The sequence below is a fragment of the Equus asinus genome, chromosome 19, assembly GCF_041296235.1.
Source record: "Equus asinus isolate D_3611 breed Donkey chromosome 19, EquAss-T2T_v2, whole genome shotgun sequence".
Lineage (NCBI taxonomy): Eukaryota > Metazoa > Chordata > Mammalia > Perissodactyla > Equidae > Equus > Equus asinus.
The window spans coordinates 5,917,698-5,935,550 of NC_091808.1; the positions used below are offsets into that span (position 1 = coordinate 5,917,698).

The 17,853-nt window shown below is 47.3% G+C and overlaps 1 protein-coding gene across 14 annotated transcripts in view; it reads right to left on the reverse strand.

Moving 5' to 3' along the window:
* AGAP1 (ArfGAP with GTPase domain, ankyrin repeat and PH domain 1) overlaps positions 1–17,853 on the reverse strand; it is a 559,975-nt gene that overhangs the window by 331,906 nt on the left and 210,216 nt on the right. For all 14 annotated transcript variants that reach the window (XM_044751550.2, XM_044751551.2, XM_070489343.1 and 11 more), the window contains one exon: positions 3,864–3,949. In XM_044751550.2, coding sequence (XP_044607485.1) covers positions 3,864–3,949 — 86 coding nt within the window. The remainder of the gene's footprint in view (positions 1–3,863; positions 3,950–17,853) is intronic.

The following is a 17,853-nucleotide window of genomic DNA, read 5'->3' on the forward strand; positions in this document are numbered from 1 at the left end:
TGCAGTGGGACCCTCATCTCATCTGCAGAGAAGGTACTCTACATGCTTCCCACTGGAACGCACCCATGTCCCGCCTAGGCCGACTGCAGCTACGTGAACAGAAGGCAAACCCCACCTCACACCAGAGCCGATCTGGACTCGGGCACCAAGGCTGACCCTGCAGCTTTCCGTTTCACCCTTCCCTCCAGAGCCCCCCAGGAAGCCTTGCTGGACCCCTCAGGTTGAGATGGGGCTCTACCCCGGAGCACCCACGGCCCGCTCAGAAATCCTCCACCAGGGCCGACACTGGTGCCTACTCCTCTGTCATGAGAGGTCTTTGTACCGTAGAGATCACCTGCCACTGAATCCTTACAGCACCCTGCGATGAAATGACGACTTATTGTTACTGTTAGTGAAATTAACAAAACGAATTAAAAATAAGGGGAAAAAATTAAAACCCCACAGCAAGCTGCCTCTTGCCACGTTATTCTTGTTTTACCGGCATCCAGTTAAACCTCCATCAAATCCTCTTTTGGGCAAATAATCCTACTGTCAGGCATATATTATCTCATTCACTACTCATAACCATTGTGTAAAGCCTCAGGCTGTGAATGGAGGGTCCTTCAGGCTCAGGAGCTGCCTGGAGTCGACTGGAACAGCAGGGTCGCGATTGGGTTGGTCTGCCACCAACTACCCTTCTATTTCCAAGTGGGGAAAAAAAAATCCTGTTTGCTTTCTCTAAAAGCTGCAGTTCCCAGGTAAGTTTTTACAGCCAAGGCATCAGCTCTTGTATACATATTTGGGGAAATTCTGAGTGAGTTAAGTTCAGACTTTCACATATAAATGAAAAGCGTATTCATTTTACATGCAATTTTCACGCAATAAAACTTAAGTAAATCTTAAGTTCAAATGATAAATATAAAATTAAGTGAAAGAGAGAGCTTAGGAGCCAAGAACCGTGGGACAGGCCTGAGAAAACAGGATGGCCCTCTAGAGACCCAAGGACACCGGCCCACACAGGGCATCTCCTTGTCCCGTTCCCTTCCAAGAAGCGGGAGAAGTCAGCTTCCCCACGTGCACGAGCTCCTTATGAGTGCTTGTCCTCTGAGACCAGCTCTCGTCTCCCAAGACCGAGGCTGACAACCAGCTGACCCTCCGTGCAGAGGAAATGCAGACCCCGTCCCATTCTCTCAGGTGTGTTCTGACTGCCCTGCACCTGACAGGTGGTGGCTCTCCACAAATACCACCCCACCCCAATGGCTTCCCCCACCAACTGCCCAAAAAAAGCCGTTAATTGGCAGAGTGTTTACATGACCCTAAGATGACACTAGCAGCCACAAAGTCTTGTGATTTCATTCACGAAGCCATGATCTTTGGGGAAAACTACATGACATGATCTATAATAATGAAAACAAAAGATCATGCTTACACATGCCTAGGAACGGTAACTTGAGAAGAGTTTTATTTTTTCTTGAATGTTCAAGAACTCTCTGCCCAATTTTGTACACAACCCTGTCCATAATCTTGACAGGCTCCATCTGGATATCCTCTAAAGGATAACTCTTTAGCTAGGGTAAGCTTCTAGGCTAGATATGGCTTCTGAAGGAAGGGGGGGGGTGAATAAAGGGCAGGTGCTCAGGAAAACTGAGTCAACCCTTTCTCGTGGCCAGAGGCCAAGATGGAGAAAGCCTGGGGGTCCTGGTTGCAGGCCCGGCAGTGGTGCCATCGACAGGGCGGACCACCTGGTTAGTGCCGCAAAACCACCTCCAACCTCGGGCAAGCTCTCGGGGCACCAGCAGCCTCTGTGAGAACGGGAATGCTCTGAGCATCCTCCGCCAGGAGGGTCTCGAGGATTAAATGAGCTGACCCACACAGGGCGGGTACTCACCCAATGTTACTGGATTCGTCGTACAGCGTGTGTGCTTCTGAGGCACAAGGAGAAACACACAGGAAGAGTCCCGCTATTTGTCACAGACCTTATTTTATTTTTGCTTCAAGTAAGCCCTTCATTAATTATAGTGACTAAAAGGAAGGAAAATGTTACTTTATCAAAAGACCTCACATGTTCTAAGCATGTGAAGTTACGTAAAAAATACATTTTCTATGGACATTAGAGAAAAGATCTTTCTCGGAGGAAAAATACCACTGGAGACAAAATACCAGGACGTCGTCTGCTGACATGTGGGGATGTGGGGAACACTGGTATGGGTTTTGTAATATGAGCACCCCCAAAAATTTTTAATAAAAGGCAACCCTAATAACAGCCATGGCATGATTGACTCTTGGAGCTCCCTCTCCAATGTGCACCTGGGGGTTCTCTCAGAGCCTGGTCTTATCGCAATTAAACCTGGCCCGGGACAGCCTTCCCACCCGTCACTGTAAATACGGGAAGTTCCGTGTCTCCGCGCTCCCCCTCCGCCACCAGCCTCCCTGGACAGCTTTCCACCGGGGAAAGCAGAATTCTCAGAGCCACTAAAGCAGCGCTGATGTGCATTTCTGCAGGTTCATCAAGGCTTTTCTTAGATTCTTCATATATCACTAAGGCTTGCTCTTTAATTGTGAAATTGTCCCTGGTCACTCCAAAACGTTTATAGGCTGAGAAAAATATGAAATCACCCCAGGGACTTCCACACGACTTTATTCTCCTAATTACCAGCCGCCTCTGAGGGAACCTGGATCAGAGCCCCTTGTGACAGCAGGACAGACGGTCTCACGTGGAAGGATGACTGAGAAAGAGTTATCTGGCTTTTATCACCATTGCAAACCTTCTACGATGGTGTCAGTCACATATCAAACCATGCCCGGCTTAATTATAAACAGACATTCACTGAACGTGAGCTCACATGGCTTGGCCACCTACTTTTTTCGCATTTGAAGTCTTCCATACGTTTCCTTATTGTCATCAAGTCTACTGTTTCATCAATGTTAGAAAAACTTTTCTCACATGTTAACATCTTTGATATAAGAACATACCTTCTGACTGCTTTGTTTCAAATTTAACTGGCAGCATTTTTCTTTTAAATATTGGTATAGCTCACCACCAGCGGCATTTTAGGTTCCATGCAACACGGTGAACCTATGACATCTTTTGGAAGAGCTCCATAGTCTTCCAACGTATGGAGGAGAATTGTAACAACCCCTCTGTTCCACATCTTCCTTTAATCACTTGATAATTCTATGTCTCACTTTTCATAAAAATCTAAGTTCAAGAAAGAATGCCACGGAAAGTTTTAATGTTAACTTTGCATTAATGGGTCATTGACTAACTCTTGGCTCCTTTAAAGTGTTTAGCTAGTAAATTATTACGTAAGTCAAATAATAAACTGGAGATTAAGTAAACTAAAGAAGAGGTTTTCCAGACTCATGCTTTTTTTTTTTTTTTGCCCAGGATGCCCACCTTTCGAGGAACTTTCCATGCTATGCTGCACGTGTGGAGACTGACCTGGGCCAAGAAGCCCAGTGAGCAGCGTGGCACTGTCGACTGGCTTTCCAAAGTTCACCCAGCAACTTTCTAAAGGAGCCCACTATTCCAGAGATGAAACACATACAGGAAAAAGGAACAACAACAAAAGACTAGAAATTTCCAGATGTCAGTTCAACTGAGTTGACAAATCAGTCAGATTCAGCTTTTCCTTCCTTCTTAAAAACAGAGTGACAAGCAGCCACACAGCCCCAACTTCCCTCTAAGATTCTGCCTGAAGGAACAACAGAATTCGTTTCTTAGAGATGAGAAAAACCTCAGTCGTCAGAAACATTTTCACGGGGCTCCTCCGTCACCTCTTCTTGAGGTGCACCTGGTTGATTTCTAGAACCTCCCGTTAATCAGAACCTCAACAAGGAAACCCAAGCCTAAAGCTGGTTAGCAGCCCGCGTGTAGTACTCACCTGTGCCTCTGGGGGGCCCCCTTCATCTCTGATCAGCAGCAGATAGCTTTGTCCGTCCACGACAATCTCCTTCTTGAATCTGCCACCTGCCACACACACACAAACGGTCTTGTTACACAAGAAAGACAGGGCGGGCGGAGGGCGAACAGACGTGGGCTTCGCTTGCGGATAAATACATCCTAGAATGCTGCCCTGGGAGGCAGTGCTGAGCATTCGGGGGTGGGTTTCGGATCTGTCTCCAGCAACCACTGGATTTTAAAAGAACTGAACTCCGATTTCAATATTGGTCTTTAAGAACCCGTGTTCACTTCCTGTTAGAAGACACAGGCTGCCGTGCAATGCCAGGATCACTCGTGGCTGAGAAGGGTGGAATTTTAACGTGGGCTCTGTGCGCAAATTCAGGAATTTTCTCCCACTGGGAACACTTTGATACACAGAGTTCAGAGACAGAGAACGCCGAAATCATCATTCTCTTGTTGGGTTCGCAAAACTGAAACCAATTTTTTTTTGTGCTGAGCAGGTGGCTGGTCTACTACAGGTTGATAAATTCAAGGGCTGAGAACCTGTATTCTCCTCAAGAGAAACCCAGTTCTTGGAAGGAAAACAGAGGACATCATGGGAATGGTGTTTCCGTATTCACAGTTCACAAGTAAGGGGAGGATGTGCAACTACTACACAGGGTTAGACAGAAACTACTGGATGGCATCTCGGCACAGTCGAGACAGAGCGGGGCAGCTGGCTGACAAAGAGGGGTTAGAGACCATGTTGGGTTAGCGAGAAACCGCCAGGGGGACGCCTGCTGGAACACTGGGGGGGAGCAAAGAGGGAAGGGATGGGCACGTGAAGGGGGCAGGGGCTGGCCCTAGATATCTTGGCCTGTCACACACCCAGGTCTGGAGGGTACGCCACTGCCGCGTGCACCTCCCCACAGCATCCCTGATCGGACCTCCAGGCCTTCTCCTGAACAGCAGGAAATATTTCCACTTCTGGGTTCCTCGGCCTCTCCAAAGACAAACCACCTTCCGAGAGTCTGGGCTCTGTGTTCACTCTAGTTAACCCTCACTGGGATGCTGAATTCTCATTTTGGCGAGAGGATTGCATCAGTCTCTGATCTCATTTTGCGCTCCTTGGCACAGACGCCTTCCAGAAACAACATCTAAATGCCAAATAACTCGACGCTGGAGAACCACGCTGTTGGAGCTTCCCCACTGGCCCCAGAGGCTGCATGTCGGCCCTCTGCCACCTGGAGCCATATGTGGTTCTCTGGCACAGTGGTCCTCCCTGATGATGGGGACCACCCCTCCCACAGTTTGGGGCCTGCGCCACTGCAGCACCCGAGAAGCTGAAACTAGAGTCTGCACTCCACCTCACCCCTAAGAAGTGCCCAAGGTCCTCCACATGGGCTGCTGCGACGTGAGGCTGGAGTTGGCCAGCTGGAGGACTAATCTTCCTAAGCAAGCACACGCACGCACACATCCACTCCCACACTCTTTCGTGGGCACAGGTCTAACAGGGAAAGCACACTTGCTTAAACAACAAAACTTTAAAAACCAAAGAAAACTTCCCAACCTTAAAGCAGATAAACTCTCATTTTGATCCCGCTCACCACCATCACTGAGAAAGAGGACTGAGTCCAGAGGATGGTCAGAAGAAACACCTCTGATGGGGAAACGGATCAGAGACAGCGTGCATGCTGGACCCAGACAAGCACCTGCCACCTGCCGCCAGAGGAGCATCTCTGAACGACCCCAAATCAGGGATTCCTCATAGGGAAAAAGGGAACAGCACCCCTTCACAGCTGGGCTGTCGTGATTATAAAATGAGCTAGGAAACATCTGGCAACCACAGGACACCCATCCCCCCTGGCCTGTGTGACACAGCCACATGCCTCTGACGCTGGACCAGTTCTGTGCAGACCCTGGTGCTGTGTGACTTCGCCCTCCTTATTCACCTCTCTCCATCTCAGTGCCCCCAGCTGTAAGATGGGACAGCTACATCCCACGGGAAGGTGCCCAGCCCACGGGGAGCACCGCTGGCATTTATTACTTGTGTCATTCAACGTTTCCGCCAAGGGTTATCACTCGCTTTTATAAAAGATACATTAAACCTGTGATAAATCTACTTACAATAGAAAAGTATGCAGAAGCTGCAAGAGTCAACATTATTTCCCTATTTTTTTAAACTTTTTAAGAAAGAGATGCGGGAAATCTGCCGTTTCTTGGAGACAGGAACTGAATTCAACTCTAAAAAAAAAAGTTTGCAAAGGAAATCTATTCTTTCTTATTTTGGGAAAAACTTTTCCCCTCACATCTTATTCCTAGACCTCTAACTGATCACACTTAGAGGAACAAGGGAAAAGCAACGGGAATTTGTGCAAAAGTTTAAAAATCCTTCCTATGTGCTCCCAGGGTGTCTGTCCCAATCCAGGACTTGTCATTTGATTGGGAACCTGACTCAGGGTGACAGCGACTGAGAAGCAGCCAGAGAGACCATGTGCTTTAGGCGAGGTCTGTGGAAGAGCAAATGTAGTCCGGACCATTAAAGCTCTTGAAACCCAGGAAAACATTTCTGCTTGGAGTTGTTTCAGGGATTTCAAGGTGGTTCATGTAATTTCATGATTCGGCGGGGGCTCCTAGACCCCGGTCCGGGCAGCACTTTGTGGACATCCTCTTTCCTGTGCTTATGAGAAACTGAGGAAAGCAGAGTTTCTTGGGCATGAGGGCTGAGCTGCAGGGGGTGCCCTCCAGGAGGGCCTCAGGATCCTCCGTGATCCAGCAGGTATTTTGAAAACCTCAGCAATCATTAAACCCCAGCCAAGTCCTGGTGGTGAACAAATCACCAGGATACTAATTATCACAACCTAAAAAAGCAACACCAAATTCATGCAAGTCCTCCGTTCCGTCTGTTATGGGTAGAACTGTGTCCTCCCCAAACGCATATGCTGACGTCCTAATGCCCAGGACCTCAGAACGTGCTCTTATCTGCTAACAAAGTCCGGGCAGATGTGACTAGTTAAGATGAGAGCACACTAGGGTAGGAAGGGCCCCTAGTCTAAGGGCTGGTGTCTTCAGAAAAGGGGAAATTTCGTGAAGATGAAGGCAGAGATTCACCAGCCAAGGAACAACAAGGATTGTCTGCAAAGTGCCAGAAGCTGGAGAGAGGCTGGAACAGGTCCTCTCTCATGGCCTCAGAGGGAACCAGCCCTGCGGACACCTGCATCTCGGACCTCTGGCCACCAGGACTGAGACACTACATTTTTGTTGTTTAAGCCCTCAGCTTGTGGTACTTTGCCACAGCAGCCCTGGCAGATGCGTAGAACCTCTGATACCAAGTTTCTGTCCTCAGTCTATGCATTCACCTGGAGTGAGCTCACACACTCACTCACTCACACACACACACTCACTCTCTATCTCCCCCACCCACCCCTCCATTTAGCTAACCTCCAGAACATTTTAAAATCTCCTTTATACTCTCCGTCTGACTGTCCATACTCATCAGTCATCTACGTTTGTCAGCTAGGTTTTTTAAGTTTCCTGCCTGCCCCCACGCCCACCCCCAGCCCCTCCTCCCTCCAATGCCCGCCACAACCACAAGGATCTCGCCACCACACGCAGCTCGGAGCCTGACCCCACACACACTCTTCCTCGCCCCACCACGCCCCTTGTGCAGCCCTTGCCGGTCCTGCACCCCCAGCAGCTCCCCAAACACGCCCTGACTTGTCAGCATCTGAGTGCACACGGAGGCCTGCCCTTGCTCAGGGAACTCGAGTTCAGCCAAGAGGCTTGCTTGCCCCGGGCATGCCGGTCACACACGTTCAATTCCTCACTAGGCCGGGTGGTCTTCACAGCAGGAGGAGAGCGGCAGAACCTATCCCCAGGACCACCGGAGATCCCCCGACACCAGCATCCCTCCACCGCCACCTCCCCCTCCTGGAAGTTATGCTTCTAGATGGCTGAGTCACAATGTTAAACCCAAGACAGCAGCGAGCTCTCTCCTTTTGCTCTTCTATAATCTCCGGCTTTGTGATCTCAGGCAAAGGACTCCAGACTCGATTTTTTTATCACCTCTAAAAGGCGCAGTGATCCTTTTCTCCATCCGTAAGCCCTCGGCCAATTCTAAAAGCACTTTACGCTCTCCCCCTCAGATAAATCGTTAGGATGTCTTTTCAATATTTCACAATTGTAAACATTAGACACTTGCAATTGGCTTGTATCATTTTTCTGGCATTATATGTAAATCAGGAAACAAAAATTAAAAGCTTGTATGCATCTGACGTGAACCCAAAGGTTTAATAATTAGATAAAATTCAGCCAGGTGCTTAAGCACCAAGGTTGTAAGAAAGTAAGGTGATTCATAAAAAGTAATAATAAAAGGTGATAGATAAAAAGTAAAGTCCTATGACATCATCAGCAGGCTCGACTGGGATATGACTACTGGCTACTGGAGAAACACGGTCTAGCAGGTAGGTAAACAAGATTTTAAAATTCGTTTTCTACAGTAAACTTTAGAAACACACAGAGAAAAACCTTAGGATGGATGCGTGCATGGCACTAACCTGGTCTTACATTAACCGGGGTCACCACCCTGTTCCTTTCAACCCAAATCCACCATCTCATCCTCATCATTAGAGCTTTTCCTACCGAAACTTTAGAGGACACCACCAAACTCTACAGCCAATTTCATTGTAAATGTAGATGTTTTAAATGCCTATTTTATAAGCCCATTTGCAATTATGTCCCTGCAGGTCTGTTTTCCCCAACTTTGACAGGCTGGTCCATGGCCCACTCTATAAATTCATTACCTGAATGATATTCCACCTTTCCTGACTGCCAATTATTATTATATAACATTAAATTAATTCAGGGATAATTTTATTTTTAGAAAACGTAACCAACCCTGACCTCCGGACTGGAAGCCATCAACACACGTCTGGCTCAGCACACCTGCATACAGGTGTGCTGCAAGTGCTACAGGCGGGGGTCGGGGAGAGCTGACCCCAGACCCCCAGAGCACCCCCACACACACCTGTACTCGTGATGACATCTTGATGAGAAGGGAAAACGGAGGCCCCTCCTTCACTTAAATCTATGGCTTCCAAAGATGTGGTGAGTCACCGGAGATAAACAGCACCACGTTAACAACCCAGCAACCAGGTAGAGAATGGCGCTGAACAGAACTAAGAGTCATTTCTGGGCTTTGTTTTCTTAACTGAGTCTCAGCAGACAGCAGAACTGAGTGCTTTCATCTCATCCGAGCACAGAGCGGTGCCACTGTTCTTGTCTGAACTCAACCTCACGTGCAATTTATTAAATTTCTGGTTCACCCAAAGGCAAGTTTTCAGGGTTCCCAGTGAACTGTCCTGGTTCCCTCCGTTTGCCCTTGAGCTTGCATCCTTAAGTGAGTCGAGGTCTTAATTTCTTCCAAAAATGGGTAAGAGGGGGACCCGGATACTCCTCCCAAGAACAGGATCATGGACGTGATGTGAGGAGCATCACACCAGGAAGAAAAGGATATGGTTGTTCTGTTTTTTCAACATCTGTTAAAAAGATGTCAGGGGGTCCCTCACAATCCATCTGTAACCAATGACTCTGATGGTTTCAAGGCTACTATCTGGAGTCCTGGTCTCACGCCATGGGGACCAGTTTTAAATTTGGGGTCCTGGAGTAAGCAAACAACTGGGTTCCTTCTACTATTGAAACTCAAGCTAGTAGGATCGATCTATGATGGAGCCCTCCTAAACCCAAGGGCAGTCTACACAGAGAGGGATGTAAGTGTCTCATCTGTGTTGTCATTTCTGCTTTAAGGGACGGGGGAGAAAGAACAAACTGAATTGTCCTCTCCCAAAGAAAAGCTTTGTTGGGAGTAAACACTGCAACAGATGTTTGACATTTCTGTTTATCATTTCGGCTAATTGGACTGAAAGCTATTAGCGTATCATTAACAGTTCTCTAAGCAACAGAAAGCAACGGCAATAACAGCAAGCCTTATAACACTTTTAGTTTATAAAGCACTTCTCTCCCGGCATCATCTCCATTATTCCTCACATCATCATGAGATGCAAATATCATTTTCAACATCCACATCTACAGGGGAGGAAAAGAAGTCGGGATGCTAAGAGCCCCACAGCTAGTATGCAGCAGGAGCAAGAGCCATATCCAAACATGCTGACTGATGCCTTCCTCTCTTCTCTTCCATGTGAATTTATGCTAAGACAAGTTCATAACAACGACACTGCCCATAAAATAGCCCAGAAGCCTTGGTGTCATTTTCCAGTGCCCACAGGGCCAACACCAAGAAGGCAGCGGGCGTGACTTTTCCTCGCTCTACTCACAGCTCCGGGAAGGGGGCATCTTCAGCTCCGAAAACCATCCCTGCACTTAGGAAACAAAAAAGAAATAAACCTGCCTATCACTCTGATTTTTTTACTCTCAATTTTCATCTTTACTTTTCCATGCCTAAGAAAAGGATGAATATTATTCTTGAGTTTAAAATTGCATTTGGAGAGCATGCTATTTCCCTTCACCATAAGAAAGGACAGGAGCATTATTCTAGTATCTGAGCAAGACACAGTGGGGTAGCTATGATCCTTTCTGTAGATGCAAGTGGCCTCATGTCCTGTCAACAATCTTGAGGCCCTGCCTTGGGGACCGGGTCTCCTATAGTCATGGTTGAGAGATTCTCATGCCTAAAATTTTTTTCCTCATTACTTAGTGTTGTGATAAAATGGAAAGGATGATCTGCAAATTTTAATGTTTCCTACTGATTTAAAGCCAGTGGAATGAGAGAGAGACATTGAAAAAGACTACGACTCGTTTTATTTCTCCCTAGGAGAATATAAAACAATTTTAATCACAAATGTGCCAGAAATTTTTTAAAAATTAATTTTGCTCTTTTAACTGTGGTAAAAATAACAGAAAGTCAGTAACTTATTAACAGTGAGGCTTTGGAGAAGTTTTGTATCATGACATTTAAAAGGAATTCAGGATCACATTTATTTTTACACGGGGAAAAAAATTCTATTGGTAACATATTAGTTTACAAAATTTAACCAAATCAGATTTCATTTTCTCTGCCAATTTTTTAAAAACTTACATTGTTTAAAAAAAGAGGAACTAGTATAAAATGTACTAACAGTAAGGACCCAGTGCATGGAGACAAAGTACTTCCAGGAGTGAAACACTCAGGGTTACGACTTGAGGGGAATGAGGATATAATTGGCAGGCCATGATCTCTGATGACTTCATTTAACCCAGATCTAAGTAAAATAAAAAAGGAAGATTGGGGGAAAAGGAAAGTTCCAGGGTAGGATGGTAGATCTGAACTTTGCTATGACTGAATTTCCTTTTCTCCATTACTAATAAAATGAGGTGGGGGGAATAAAAACCAGAAGGAAGAAAATTCACCATCCACCAAGAAATGGGGCATAGCTTCACATAAGAAACCTGGAAAACACTGGCCTTAACAATAAAAAGGAAGACTCTAGAGCTGGGTGGAGAGGGGCTCCCAACGCCACTCCTGGGTCAACAACAGCCCCCAAAGGGCAGAGGGAAGACACGGAAGAGACTGCACAACCTTAACCGTCCCAAGACCGGAGGGAGGAGGGGGAGCTGGAAGCCTCAGAAGTGAACAGCCGCTGAGGCTCCCTGGAGACAAAGAAGACTAGCCAGACTGCAAGAGGGGGCCCCACCGGGAATGACAATATATACAACACCCCCACCCCGTGCTTCATGGGAACCTGGTGCAGGACATCCCACAAAGTCCCAGGAAGAGAAGAGCCAGGTCTGTAACAGAGATCACCTTGGTGTGGAGGTGACTCCTTCCAAGATCAGAGGGGTGGGTAGGGCATGACGACTCATTTTATACTGTAATTCTCCGGGAAATAACAGCCAGCCTCGGGTCCTGCGGCCCAAGCGCTGGTCTGGAGGGGATCCGGGCACGTGACTGAGTGAAAGGGAAAGTGGGCAGAGTGGTCTGCCCATTCTGGTCCAGCACACTCAAGACTAGGGGCATCAGCTCCACCTCGTTCTCCTACCACAGGAAACCAGATGGTAGGGAGCTCCCCACATCCCCCATCTGACTTGGACAGCTTCCCAGTGACCAGCCACTAAGATCTGTCTGTGGGCACGGCCAGTGTGATGACCCAGAGCATGCAGGAATCCCAGAGCAGAGCCAAGACAGTGCCAAACTCAGCAGAGAGAAGGTCTGGGCAGACGCCGGAGGAGGAGAAAGCTGGAGATACGTTGAGGACACCATGCAAAGATACTATGGGAGGAAAAAGAGGGGAAGAGCGAGGCAGGAAGGGAGCCTGCAAACCGCCAAGAGCCAACGGAGAAGAAAATAAAACTCACAAAGCAGAAGGAAATCCTTTACAACTCCTTCCCTTCCTGATTGGAACTTAAGAACAGGCTTCCAAAAAGACAAGAACTCCAGAGATGAGAATTTGAAACAACGTGAGATGAACGAAGGCCCAAAACAACATTTTGGAACAAATGAATAATATCCCACAAAGGAAGGAACAGAAGAGACACCGCAGAAAGCTGAGTTTCTGACATAGAGGAATGGCTTGAAATAAACACAGCCAATGAGATTAAAAACAGAGAGATGACAAAGTATTTAGAAAGAAGTTAATTGACAGAAAGACAGACAAATGAACCTCATAAAAAGAAACACGGTTTCTCTGAGGACGAATCCTCAACAGAATAGCTAAGACTATTCAGAAATAAAATACAAGGGGATTTTCCTGAAATGCAGACAGATCTGAATCTGCAGATAAAAAGAGCAAACGATGTTCCAGGAAAAAGTGACACAGACTCTCAACATCACTTTAAAGAGAAAACTGAGTTTCTGGGGATAAAGTGCACACACCAGCAAAGGTGAGGTTCTCATCACGCTGCAGTTTCGAAAACGGCTCACTGAAACATTGTTCATATACACAGAATTGTTTTTGAAACTGTATCATAGTAACAAGCAGCCTGCCCTGGTAGGGATGCTACACACTAACGGAGAGACCGAGAACACAGGGGTTTGGCCCTGTTAGGTAAACTCTCGTGCAATCGCAGAACCCACCTTCTGGAATGCTGGCAAACTCGCAGCTTCCCACCGGCCTTTTAAAAACCTGGTCCTTGCCTTTGAACCTGAAAATTTTTTGTGCAGACAAGCACCCTATTACGGGGAGTGTCCCACCTTCTCATGAGTGACAAGCCAGGTACATGTGTGGTGAATGCTTTTTTGTGGGACATAAGCCAGTTAAGCAATAACAAGCAAACAGTTAACTAGCTGACTCTGCAGTATGTTAAGGGAATTTAGTGCCTACCAGGATTTAGGGAGAATCCTATCGGAAAACTTTTACAGAGTGAGGGTGATTGCTTTTATTAATTCAACTTGGAATTTTATAAGTCCCACTATTCCTACTACATTAATACTTTTGGATCTATTTAACAGAAAAGTACCTAGAAATGGCAAATGGGTTGATATATATTTTTCTAAAGTGTCACTTGTGTAGCTCAGGTTTTCTTGACATCAAGCAATCAAACATTAAAATTAACGGGATGAAAAGGCAGATACAAAACTGAAACTGGAGACCCCACGGCCTTATTTTGTGTTCATAAAAACAGCTTCATTGTTGTCTTCGATAAGCAACGGGTCAGAAATTTATAAACTAGAACTTTGTACAAGTTTTATTAGTGGAAGACCAGGACATACCAGAGATCTACCTAAAATGTCTTCTAAAAGTATGATATTGCTGCTCGAAAAGAAGTTGGAAAGTAATGATTGAGGAAGTGGCTTGTTGCTCAATAGTTAAATTCAATTTTCCTACATCTTAGCTTCCAAGATCGTTGAGGAAAATGTGCATTAGCAATTTAACACATAAAACCTATTAAGAGCGTTCTCCTCCAAACAATGTCTTTTTACGACTAAAATAAACACGGAAACTCTGGGCAAGTGTGTGGGTTGGTTTACCTGGGCCAATTTCCAATCACCAACATCCAGTGCAGACCCAATTTCACTTTTAAGTTTTATTCATCTCCCCCCGACCAAAAACACTATTTAAAATTGCTGTAAAACAGTATAATCCCAACAAAACAGACCGTGAAATAAGAGCTGCAGAATCTCAGATACACAAAGAATAAAATCTGCCCTGCATTTTCAGCAACCCCAAAAGGCAGGCAGGCCACAGAGCCCAAAGCATGTTTTTTCTTGTAAAAGTGTTCACGAGCTCCACTTTGAAACAAGGGGACCACTCGCTGGAGGGAGAAGCCTGCACGCAAATGCCGGCTCATCTCCTATCCTCAGTTTACCCTCCAAGTGTGATGCTGGCTCTGGTGTGATGCTGAGGGTGGGGGCCTCTGCCTCAAGGACCACCCCTGCTCCCAACTCCTTGGAGTGTGAGCCAAGGGCTCCTCCAGGACTTGACTGGCCCTTGGGCTCGAAGCCCCCAGACTCACTCGGGCTGCCCTGGGCTCCATGCACTCGAACTTTCCTGCAAAGCTGTTTTGGGAAGTGAGCACCCTAACCCCCTAAAGCTCATATACTACTTCCATGGAACTCAGTACTCTTCCCACTAACTCAGCAGCTCTTCCAAGGGTCAGGCACCCTGCAGGGGCCGGCTCGGCCCAGCACTCAGGAGACGTGATGACCCAAGGTCCTTCCGAGCCCCCTGAACCCAGCTGTTGATCTGTACAGTGGCCCTTTCGGGGCAGCATAAGAGGGGGGTGAGTACAGCGGAGGGGACCGGGCTCAGAGCCACCCATCAAGGGTCAACCTGAGGCCCACACCTCTGGGATGGGTGATCTTGAGCAGCTGGGTGGCCTTGACCTTGAGGCTCCCGTGGCCTCTGGTGTCTCAGTTCCCTTATGTGAAAACTCAGATAATAACAGCACCTGTCATGCGGCCCTGGTGAGGGGGGCACGAGCCAACGCACGTCAGCTCTCAGCTTCCTTAAATGTTACAAGTGCCTCAAAAAAATCACCTAACAATTGCTATGTTACAATGTCGACTTTGTGATTCCCAAGTGGAAACTCACCCTTCAAGGGAGAGTTTCAAAATGCAAATTCAAGGAAAAGGGAGAACGAAGACGGTAGTAGTAACTAGACAATGAAAGATGTGTGTTGTACGCTCAAATTCCCATAGTAAAATCGGGGCTTTCCCTAATACATCCTCATGATTCTACACATTCTGGAAGGTCCAGGATAATACTTCTTTTTCCCAAGTCAAAACAGCTCGTGAAATAGCAAGTCTGGGATAGTGCCACTCAAGATGCTCCAGGGAGAAGATTCGGTAAGTTACATTGTCTCTGTGTATACTTATCCAAGTGCACGGTGTGTTTCTAATCTCAGACCGGGGCTTCCCTGTAAGACAGTGACACAATTTGGTTCTTATTAGTATTTGGCAAGAGTGTTCCTGTGTGAGCTCCTTTTGCTCAGCTGTCACGGCTCTGCTGCCAACGTCTCCTTGTCACCTCCCTACACTGGGTCAATAAAGTCTTGGTCTTCTGAGCCACCACTCAACAAATATTTAGCAAGCCCCGCTACGTGCCAAGCAACAGTGTTGGTGCTACGAACTGAGTGGACAAGACAGAATCTCTGCCCTGAGGGAGCTTATTGTCAAAGGCAGCGGGAGGAAAAGGAAACAGACGAGGAGAGCCGGGCTGGCGGGGGACAGGGGCAACAAGAGCAGATGGAGCCTGTGCCGTCGGAACCCACCGAGGACATGGGGCAGTGGGGGGCTGGTTTTGAATCAGCACTCTGAAGGAGAAAATAGTCATATAATGATGAACACCCCCCAACCCCTGATAAAATCTCATTTATAACCAAAGAAGTAAACTGTTTATTGCAAATGTTCCCATGCCCACCACTGTGGTTGGAGTTGAACATTCCAGCATCTACTACTGTCTCTGAAATAGCTAGTGTGGTGAACTTAATGGAATGTATTTAGTGATGCACATTTGTATCTTTGGGCGGAACATGTCCTTATGGTTATTTGTTTTATTTTTAATACTCTGCACATTTATTTTAAGCATTAAAAAAAGGTAAACATTCAAAGAGCATTTGGAGATTCAGGAGAAAGTCCTAGCTCCTCACCAGGCGTATTTAAACAAGGCTTCCTTGCAAGTGACGCCACGTGTGGCCTGAGATACGTGTCCAGGGTCAGGAGGGTTAGAAACGCAAGTGTGGGGGTGAGCCAGCCAGTACCACACAGAAGCCAAAGGAGGGGTTTTTCTGGCTATCAACACATGGGCAAAGAGTCTCTTCATCCCCTCAGATTTTATTGTTCTAAACTAGCATTTCCCATGAGAAAATAACTTTCTATCAAAAAATAACTTGTCATATAAACTCTATTTTTGAATATGCAATTCTAGAATTGAACATGTAAAAACCCTGGCTTTAGGAATTTTTGTTCACACGATGCTCTGAATATAAATCAGGTGTTTGTTTCAAGAAACTCAAAGAGGGTGGTTGCTGTTAGATTTGACCATATAGAGAAACCGAGATGGCCCACGCATTGGAATGACTTGATGTTGCTTTTTCACAGCACAGTGTGCAAGCCAGCCAACTGCCCCTGTTCAGCGCCAGAGAGTGAATATTTTAGGCACTGAGGGCCATATTCTTTGCTTGTTTCTTTCTTTATTTGTTTACTTATTTTCACAAACCTTTAAGAATGCAACCACCCTTCTTAGGTCACGGGCAGCAACAGAACGGGGCGGAGGGATCGGTGTGGGGGCCTCAGTCTCACGTTTGGCATTTCTTTAGCTGACACATGCACGTGACTGTTTGTACTGTCATCTGCTTTCTCTCCTGGGACCCTGTCTCTCTTACATTCCCATGGAAACAGCGTAATTACTTCAATGAAGGAGTCCTGCAAGGTTTGTCTCCAGGCCTCTGTCCCCATCCTAGAGGGGACTCTTGTCCCCTCGCACGCCTCTGAGTTGGACAGCACTAAGACGTGGAGAAAGAGTGCTGTCCACTGCTGGCAGGAGACAGGACGGCCCCTGGGTGACCTCGTGGGCCTGTGTGTCACTGCCTCTCAGGCTAAACCTGATCCTGCAAGGCTGGAGAAGCTCCTGCATCTGGAACCACTTGGAACAAGCTTAGCTTCATCTGCCGCTGGGGCACCGCCAGGCTCCTGCTCAAGTCAGAGTGCGCGCCAGGGCACTCGGCCCTGGACAGCCCAAACACGCCCTTCAGCCAGTGTTCCTAGAACGAATGGGGAGCCACCACCCCTGACGAGGCTGCAGAGGGCTTGGTAGTGAGCTGGTCCCCACAGCTCATTCCCATCATTATGTGAGTTAGGCCCCACGCCCAGAGGTTGTTGGAGGACTCCTCCCATTTGTCCTCTTGCATCCCTCTCCAATGCCAGTACCCTGTAATGACCTGTCTGTAATGACCTGTCGGGAGCCATGGGGTCAGCCCCCGAGCTCCCTTCAGAATCCTTCCACATTAGCCGTTCCCCACCGGGTTCCTCTCTCTGTCCCTAGGCTGCAATGGAAGATGCACAGACCGGCCGCCTGATCAGCTTCCGGATCTCGCAGTCCTACCTCACCTGGCCTCTGAGAGTTCTTCCACGCGTCCCCCACTCTCGACCAGGCTCCAACCTCTCTTCTTCACTCAACCTAAATCCACTCCCCTCCTCCCTGTGTACAGAGCAGAGGACACACCGAGACTTGGTTTCCATCAGCAAGCCCCCCATTCCTCCACACTCTATCTCCACAGTCCAACATACTCGGCCCACTCAGGCAGCCCTCAAAGAGCAAGTGCTTTTTTTCCTTTTGTTTGTGGTTTTTTGGGGTTTTTTCCCCCAATATGCAAAACAGTAAGAAATGGGACTCCAGAAAAGGAAAACAAATGCAGGCCACAGGTGCTACCCCCTCAAGGCCATGTGACCAGAACACCAGCAGCTTCCAGACCCAGGCTGGGTGTCACCATCCATCACACTTAGTGTTCTTCCTGAACCTAGATCCTGCCTCAGAATCCTTCTCAACACAGTACATCTG